This window comes from Denticeps clupeoides, chromosome 1, assembly GCF_900700375.1.
Source record: "Denticeps clupeoides chromosome 1, fDenClu1.1, whole genome shotgun sequence".
In the NCBI taxonomy this organism is placed as follows: Eukaryota; Metazoa; Chordata; class Actinopteri; order Clupeiformes; family Denticipitidae; genus Denticeps; species Denticeps clupeoides.
Window position 1 is genome coordinate 20,360,506 of NC_041707.1, and position 9,808 is coordinate 20,370,313.

The 9,808-nt window shown below is 41.8% G+C and overlaps 1 protein-coding gene across 1 annotated transcript; it reads left to right on the forward strand.

Moving 5' to 3' along the window:
- Window positions 1-3,956: 3,956 nt before the first annotated feature.
- loxa (lysyl oxidase a) lies at window positions 3,957-9,439 on the forward strand. The gene is made up of 7 exons (XM_028991371.1): window positions 3,957-4,603; window positions 4,877-4,985; window positions 5,288-5,422; window positions 7,152-7,308; window positions 7,681-7,776; window positions 8,750-8,865; window positions 8,966-9,439. Exons 1-7 carry the CDS (start codon window positions 4,138-4,140, stop codon window positions 8,970-8,972), a joined length of 1,086 nt encoding a protein of 361 aa, XP_028847204.1. The 5' UTR covers window positions 3,957-4,137; the 3' UTR covers window positions 8,973-9,439.
- Window positions 9,440-9,808: the final 369 nt, after the last annotated feature.

The window sequence follows — 9,808 nt, forward strand, 5'->3', positions numbered from 1 at the left end:
ACTAATGGAATGATGAAAATGTACAAAGGAGGGAGAAAAAAATAAAATGACGTGGCTCTCTGGTTCTTTTGGCAGATGGAAAGGGACTCCTCCTCTTGTACTTTTTCAGTGGTATTTGCAGTCGACGTTCACGTGCAGATTGCCACGTAGGCCAGTCTGAGTGTATATGTGTGTGTTTCAGAAAGAGGGAGAGAGAGGGCGAGAGTGCAAAGGAGAACAACTAACGTCTGAGTGTATGTTTTCAGACTCATGAGTAATGGAAAACGTCTGTTTTGCGCTGAAAGAAAATACTTTTTATTAAAAGACTGATTTCTGTTTTTATTAAAAAAAACAAGGTTAATGCATCAACCCTCTGTAGAGTCCGGGCACGTTTCCGGACATATCTAATAAAATATTTACATTTTGAATAATGTCCCATTGGGTAAGTTCCGTCTTTTCCTTGTCAACTATACATGCTTCACTGAAATAACACAGTAACACGTGGTAAAGACCATGCATGCATACAGCAATTCCCAATGGCCTTAATGACCACATGATGTTTCTGACCAAAACTCACTCAGCAAAGCTGCATCGCATATATTATCAATGGCCACTGGCATTCTATTCAGCCCTCCAAACCCCATAAATAATGCTATTTAATATCAGGGCATCTGGCCTGATGACGTGATTTTGCTGTTGTGTCTTTGTGTTTATTTGGTTCTCTGCCCTCTCGTGCCCAGAATTGGTCGACCCAAACAGTTTCTCAGCCCACTTGCCAACCTGTCTAAGCCAGCAATTTAAAAAGGATAATTCCAGCGACGTGTACAGAGGAACTGGGTTAATTGTTTGCACATGCGTTTCCACTGTCTGGGGTAGAGCGAGGGAGAGGGCGAGCGAGCACATTTACGAGAGCTCCCGGCCAGCATACGTTGAGAAGTCTGCTTCAAAAAAAGCAGAGGAAAAAACAAGTGGAGATCCAGCACTGCCGGTCAGTCCATCGGCTATAAAACACATCTCAGTAGGGACCCTTGGAAATACTTCTGTTTTTCTTTTATACATTTCAAGATCGGCTTCTGTTATAAAAAGTGAACAAGGAAATGATGTCAAAATTACAGATTAAGCTTGTATACTCTGGACCCACTGCACACAAGAGACCCAGATATATTCCTTAAAGGGAAGAAAACACATAAGATTTATATTCCTGATCGGTGTAGCAGCTGGGAGGAAGATATATGTTCTTATAAACATTTTGAAGAAATGCTTGGGGACAAAAAAACAACACATGATTTACATATTTTCTTCACATTTCCAGCCCGTGTAAAACGGTCCACTTCTGTCATTTTTCTGGCATCATTTTGGATGAACTAAGCCTAGTTCTCCAGACTTTCAGCTGACAGCCAGCTCTTTTTTTGAACTCAGTGGGACAGATGCCTGGTGCACGGCTCCTTTGCACTTTCCAAGAATTTAAGAGGTCATATAATAAGCATTTGTTGGCTGAGCTTCTCAGTTACACAAGCAACAAAATGTGTCGTGTTGTACTGGTTTGCATAGGCAGACCAGTATGGGCGAGGCAGACACTTTTATAGTGTCTGGCTTTCCCTTTTTTTTTTATTTGCCCATAGTCATATAATGCAGGGAAATGCAACCTACGGTCATATTGACTGTTGACTGTCCCTGGAATGGAAGGGCTTTGCTGACTGCTGGCAGAGTTGGGTGACAAGTGTGCAATGGTCTTTTCTAGCTGGTGAGAGTGTGTATTCATGAAACGTTATGATGGTATCACCTTAAAACAGTTTATAAGGGACAAATAGTGGTCAGTGCAGTCTGTTGACTGCAGAATTAATCATCAGAAAATTAGGATCTTCATGTCAGCTCCAGAAGACAATAGATCTTGATGGTACTGAATCTGTGTTCATGAAACATGTATCTCACCCATGTGCTAAAGAAAGTTGGTTCTCCACCACACCTAGATGGCGAGTCTGTGAATCATAATAAGTCTGTGAAACAGTGCCTGCAAATGCAAAGCAGTACCAAATCACAGCCTGTTTTAAAATTAGTAAGTAATTTACAGTTCTATTAGCACTTCAAACCATGCTTGTGGAAGTTGAAAAAAAAAAAAAAACAGGTGCATTTGATTTTTTTTCTCATTTTGTCTCTCATAGTTGAGGTATACCTATGATGAAAATTACAGGCCTCTCTCATCTTTTTAAGTGGGAGAACTTGCACAATTGGTGGCTGACTAAATACTTTTTTGACCCACTGTATATGTAATGTGATTTTTTTATATTAGTGATTTGGGTTTGTGGTCTGTTTTTTTGCAAAAATCTGCCCCCTGGTGTGCACTGTCTAAAACAAAAAGAGCAGAAAAGAGGGGGCTGTTTTTGTTCCTTTGAACTTACATTGATTCCTTAGAATGCAGCACCGATCTCACATTTCAGCTTATATTGACTGTATTATATTGCTACCCTGCACCCGAAATCCTTGTTTTAATTTTGTTTGGACTTTGTGGATGATCTCATCTAGGTTCGGATGGAACAAAGTCCCATAAACAGAAGTCATGTCCTGACTTTAAGAAGTGTGCTGTTCTTGGGTCTGACACAGTCATCCAGCGCTGGTGGCTGAGCTTCTTCAAATTGAATGAGTGATCCAGGACGACCAGACATGGAGGACGTGAAGCACTGATTAGGTTTCTCAAGCTGCCCATTATCTTTCTAGTGTGAACCACAGGCGAATTTGTCAAAGTGCACATCAGTAAGCACTTAGAACTAAAAATAACCCTTAAAGTGTGCTGTGGGATAGCCACCAATTTCAGGAGATGGTCCTTCGGTCAACAATAAAAATTGAATTGCTTTAGATTTTCTGAGCTTTCGGTGTCAAATAAATCACGTCACTCCATGGATGATGTAGTTACAATGTAGTAGTATGTGGTGGCCTAGCCAATAAGGAAGTGGACTCATAATTGGATTGGTTCGAATCCCGGACCACCAAGGTGCCACTGAGCAAAGCACCGTCCCCACACGCTGCTCCCCGGGCGCCTGTCATGGCCGCCCACTGCTCACCAAGGGTGATGGTTAAAAGCAGAGGACACATTTCGTTGTGTCACCGTGTGCTGTGCTTCACAATGACAATCGCTCCACTTTCACGTAAATGTTGTGGGTTGTGTGCCCGGAGAGGGAAAAAGAGGTGTGGACGTTACATGTTGTTTTATGGAGGTCAAGACATTTAGAAATGCTGCAAAACCCAACATTGATGAGAGGGGATATTTTTGAACCTTTTAAGTTTCTTATTTGTCCAAGTGTCACTGTGATTTTGTTATCAATGCTGCTAGTTATTTATTGCTAGTGTAAAACAAGACTTCAGTGAATCAATTCTCAGCGAGAATCAAGTCTCTTCTATAGTTATCATTTGATTGCACGAATAGATGTGTGTGGCAGATGTGGCGTAAATGATCGTGCCATTCTCTGGCGAAAAATGGAACTGCACCAGCGCTACTGGTGTTTTACTAGAGCCTTTCGGGAAGCACGTTGCAGCATAAACTTTATTGGTGGATTTTCTGAAATAATAAACCTTCTTTACACACCCAATCCCCCGCACCTCAGTAAAAAGCGCGAAGAGGAGTTGGTCAGGCTCGATCTTAAGGGAACTGTTCCATGGAAAGGAATCACTTTTATTTCAATCGTTCATTAAACGCCTGGATAGATTTGGCATTTAATGAGACCCTAAGCGGCGTCTACTTTTTATGAGCCATAGTTAAAGTGAGAAGCAGACTTGATTATTGTTGCATTTTGGAATTAGTATATATGTTGTTTTTTTATGATGACGGGCTCATTCTGTGTATAGTTGTAATGAATAAATGTTAACGTTCTGGTTAGAGAACGACAGAAAAAGTGAGCGTAAAACGAAACAACCTTTTGTTTTTTAAGAAAACCGAACTCCACCTCCCTCTCGCGGTCCTCTCTCCTCTCCGGACCAACAGCTCCGGCGCACTTGGCTCCGTGAGAGCCGCCGCGCACGGTCCGTGACTCGCTGCAATGTGAGCCGCAGCCGCGTTTCCTTTAAAAAGCTGCTCGTATGAACAACAGGAACAACAACTAAAAAAAAAAAAAAAAAAAAAGATTATAATAGCCGTCCTTCTTCACACGCGCCTGGGATTTAAAAATGCGTTTCATTGGCGCGCTGGTGTACGCGTGCGCGCACGTTTGCTTGCTGCGTTGCGCGGCGCAGAGCGCGCGGCCCGCGGGTCACCTCGGACGGACCTTCCGGTGGCAGCACAACGGCAAGGTCTTTAGTTTGCTCAGCCGCGCCTCGGAGTATCAGCCGCCGAGAGCGAGAGCCGCGGCCGTCGCCAGCGGCGAACCGCCGAGGTCCCCGCCGCCGGCGTCCGGCGCGCCAGGACGCGCGGGCGCTCCGGGTTGGATGCCGGGGCGCGCCGGAGGGGCGCCAGGTGACGCCGGGAACGGCACGTCTCGTCCGGCCAGCGGAGACGTGATGGTCGGAGATGATCCGTACAACCCGTACAAGTCGACGGACCCAGACAACCCGTATTACAATTATTACGACACGTACGAGCGGCCACGGCGCAGGCAGCAGCGCCCGGGATACGGCACGAGGTACTTTCAGCACGGTAAGGACGGGATTTCGATGGCGGATCCCTGCACGTTCCTTCGTAACGTGTAATTTTGCCGCTTTACACCTGGACTAGATAATCCATCGTTGCAGTCTAAATCTGGTGCCGGTTGGTTATTATGGTGTGGTCATTCAGTCATATATTGGCTACGGCTCTTACTGGTCACCAGCAAAACCTGCTCTGCTGGACTATGTGTTTGTTAGTTTTTTCTTTACACCAGGGATCGTGAAGTGGTTCAGTTAGTTAATGCTGCTTGTACACACCCCTCAGGCCTCCCCGATCTTGTGGCAGACCCATATTACATCCAGGCTTCAGCGTATGTGCAGAGGGTACCAATGTACAACCTGAGATGCGCTGCAGAAGAAAACTGCCTGGCAAGGTACTCGTATGAAGTTAATTATTAATAATAGATTGCATGGTGTTAATATAAGCTTGAGTCATTGCATACCCAGACTTCCGCTGTAAAGTGGAAGCAGTGAAGTGGTAAAAGTGTGCACACTGTAATTGGTGCGTTTTGCCGGTTTTCCTCACCGGAGGCATTGTTAAAAGCAATTTAAAGCATTCCAAAAGTGGAGAGGCTGTTACGCTATTTTATACCATTTTTCTTGGTCATGTTAACATAGCACATTAAAAAACAGCTCACAACTAAAACCATGCGAGTGTTGTGTTTCTGGTCAACAGTTCAGCCTACAGAGGGGTTCGAGACTATGACACTCGCATGCTTCTGAGGTTTCCACAGCGGGTGAAGAACCAGGGAACCTCGGACTTCCTGCCCAGCAGACCACGCTACGCGTGGGAGTGGCACAGCTGCCATCAGTGAGTGTGTCTGTCTCCGCTGGTGAATCGCAGAGTGGTGACCTTTCGGTTCCACTGTTCTACTGCACTACGTGTGCAGGTGTGGCCTGTCTCTGTACATGCTGTTCCGTGTGCAGTACGTCCATTTAAAATCTTGTATTGTTTGTTTCCCCAGTATTTTTGGGGTTGAAGGGTATCTGGACCTGTTTTGTTGCCAGTTTTAACTTTAAAACCCTTTAAAGTGTCAAGTTGTAAGGCTTCCTGTCTGCTATAAAATAGAGAAGAACTCCCTGTAAGACAGGATCCAATCCTTCTGCGTGTGAACAAATGTTTCGACTTATAGGAGTTTTTTGAAAGACATATCACTTCTTGAGAATATCCTGTGTTTTAAATGATTTTGTGAATGTTAACCACTGGAGTTTTGTTTCAGGGAAAGCACTCTGAATGCTTCACCGCAGAGCATAGTTTTGGTCTGAAGTCAGCTGTCTTGCACCTCCAAATTTGGAGTACATTTGGACAAGTCCCAATGTATACAATGACCTAATGCTGTAGCTACTTGTAGAAAAATCCAGATGGTTTTGCTGATTGGACAGATTTTGAGGGCAGTGTTGTTTTAAACCATGCACTAGATTTAAAAGAGAAGATTCCAGTTACACAGGGTACAATTCTAATAAAGTTAGCAGGACCAACTTTTTTATAGTATATAGTATTCATTTACTTGACTCTGCCTTAAATCATCAATATATAAATGTAAATAATGTGGTTTTAATATTACAAAAATAAAAAAAAAGATTGGTACTATATAGGTACTAACAAGACAGGTACTTAATAAATAACAGACCTCAATCAAACATTTTAAATACGTTACATTCCATGTCTTTAGGCATAAAATAACATTTATAAAGATTAACATAACATTTGTTCAGATTCATAAAACATAACTCATATAATATGTTTCTTGTGGTGGTAGTAGCCTAGTGGGTAAGACACTCGCCTATGAACCAGAAGACCTAGGTTCAAATCCCACTTACTACCATGTAAATGTTGTCATTTAGCATAATTCATATGAGACTTTATGTACACGACTAAACTGAAAACTGCAACTCCCTTCATGGTATAATCTTCCGGCTACTCTTCTAATCATTTTTACTTGGCTCCAAATCAGATGGGTTGTACTCCAGCATTAATGGTAAAGTCACAGAACATTCTACACATCCTAATATACATTTCCTACCACATCACTCCTTATGTTGGCATCAAGAATCACTAACATACCAGAATCAGAATCCTCTTTCTGAGCAATGAGATACTCAGAACTCACTTCATGTACTTTATGAACTTCACATTCTTGTATGTTGTATGGCTTTATTATTGTATTTGCCATGAAAAACACAGCTAAATGGCTCAAATCTTCCAGTCCATTCCAATACACCACTGCAAGATATTGTCACCCCCTCTATTTGAACCCCTCATCCATTATACCCTATTTTACCAACTGCAGTATGCCCAGAATTTTCAAATTATTGCTCTTGGCATTCAGCTTTGTAAAGTAAGAGAGAACGGATAATTGACATTACTTAAACCTATATACATCCCAATAAAAATAAGGAGTCAGATTATTGGAAGTTTGCCTGACTTTGGACTCAGTTTACCTGCAAATGTGTGTGATGGGTTCATAAGTAAAAGACCCAGAATCTTTTGGGGCCCTACTTTGATTACAATGGATGTTTAAAAAGTGGCATCTTTATAGGCACTACCACAGCATGGATGAGTTCAGCCACTACGACCTCCTGGATGCAAGCTCCCAGAGTAGAGTGGCTGAGGGACACAAAGCCAGCTTCTGTCTGGAGGACACATCCTGCGATTATGGCTACTACAGACGCTACGCCTGCACCTCACACACACAGGTACACTCACAGAAAATTATGAAGTAATACAAAATGGAGAAGAAGTGTAATACACTTCACTTGCTTCTTGGAAGAATTTATTATTATATTCAGTCAAAATCTGGCTCTGAACATGGCTGGTCATTGGACCTTCCAACAGAACAGTGCATATGTCTTAAGAACCCCATTAAAAATCTGTGATCTGAAAAGTGGGTGAGAGATTCTGTGGAGAGGAATGGTCTCAGGTGTCCTGTTCTTTAGTTTACAGCCTTATAAAACGTTAAAGACGATGACCAGATTTATATCACAGTAGAAAATTTATTTGATAGATTTTTTGACTATTATTATATTGTAGATGTTTGTCAAATCTCAAAACCTTTCATTTGTTTTTAGGGTCTCAGCCCAGGATGCTATGATACATACAATGCTGATATTGACTGTCAGTGGATTGATATTACAGATGTAAAGCCTGGCAACTATATCCTGAAGGTTAGTAAATCCTGTGTTTCTTTTTTATGAAAATGATATTCCTATTATATTATTTTAGTAATGCATGTTTACAGTGATATAGCTATATGAATGAGAAAAGTCTCAGAATCATTATGTTGATCTGGAGAATCCCATTAAAAGTGTGGTTTGAAGTAAGTCTGTATAAGAAATTACAACAACCCACAGTGCAGATGACTAGAAAGGAGATCTTCCTATGTTTGGTCTCAGTTTCTGGGCAATACCATAGTGCATGGATTCCAGGAAAAACAGTCTTTCTCTGTGAGGGAGCATATTATGAGTTTAAAACCATTCATTCACTCTCATCTAGAGAGTCAACACTACCAGGAAGGCTGTAAACATGGGGTAGACGTATGTGTTAGGCTTTCCAAGTCTGAGCCCATACCTGGGAAGTTTGAAGTTTAAACTGAGCCCACTTTACAAATGCTGTGAATATTTACTGCTGATCTGTAGAATAAATGTATTGTTTAGTTCAGTAAAATGCCTCAATATGGGCTATTTAAAGAAAGTGAAAGTGAAGTGATTATCATTATTAAACACTGCAGCACAGTACATGGTGACACAAAGAAATGTGTCCTCTGCATTTAACCATCACCCTTAGTGGGCAGCCATGAAGGCAGAGGCAGCCGAGGAGCAATGTGTGGGGACGGTGCTTTGCTCAGTGGCACCTCAGTGGTACCTTGGCGGCTCAGGATTTGACCCTGCAACTTTTTGATTTTGAGTCCGCTTCCTAACTGGGTTGGCCTCCACTGCCCAACTAGAAAAAATAGTATAACCGTGGAGAGGGTGAATTAAACTTATCTAAGGCAGTATAACCCACCTGATGGTAAGGTAAATATTGGAGACTATTATATGAAAATGTTGAAAAACTAAATGCACTACAGGTTTGGTGTGTAATGGTTTAAAGTCATTTTTCAATAATTTACTATTCATAATTTAATATTTCTTTTTACAGATCAGCGTGAACCCCAGTTATCATGTCCCAGAGTCTGACTACAACAACAACATTGTCCGATGTGATGTGCGCTATACTGGCAACTATGCATATGTTTCAGGCTGCCATCATTCACCGTGAGTGCCAAATTGACTTTGTACCAAGACAATATCATGAAAAGTGAATGTTTAGCATTCAAATTATGTGACCCCCAAAACAATGTTTTTCTTTTACCAGATATTAATAGAGGATCCAGATTTAAGAAAATAAAGGATAAAGGGCAGCCCTCATTGTTGGCAGACTTGTTAAGTACACACTCAAGTTCAGGAAGACCTGGATGCTGAAAACAAACTGCGTGCACATGCTGTCAGTGATAAAAATGTCTCAAACATCAGTAGTTTTCATTGTACTGCTTTAAATTGTAATGCTTAGTATTATCAAACGATATATGAAATTAGTATAGTGAAATTACAGAGGGAATCCCACTATCTTACTACCTATTATCTGCCATCACATAAAGAAGTCTTTTACTGTGCTACAGTAGCATACAAAATGTTTACAAAAAAGGTAGAATTGAAAGGTTTGTGGTGTTCTACTCTATTTAATTATCCTGTTTTTATGTGTATACACATTTACTTAATAGCACCATCTATGTATTTTGACATAAAATTTACTTGAATAAATCATTCATTTTCTCTGATGCTCATGAAATGTTTCTTAATTTATTTAAAACTGTGTTTTTAACGATGTGGCCTTACACCTCCAAAGTGGTGAGTTAGAATCCCAGCTTGGACCGTGTGTGGAATTTGCATGCTCTCCCCACATTGCCGGTTCTGAAGGTTGCCGGTTCGAATCCCAATCTGCCAAGGTGCCACTGAGGTGCCACTAAACAAGGCGTCCCCACACACTGCTCCCCAGGCGCCTGTCATGGCTGCCCACTGCTCACCAAGGGTGATGGTTAAAAGCAGAGGACACATTTCATTGTGTAACCGTGTGCTGTGCTGCAGTGTTTCATTTACATTTACATTTACGGCATTTGGCAGACACCCTTTTCCAGAGCGACTTACAACGTTTCACAGT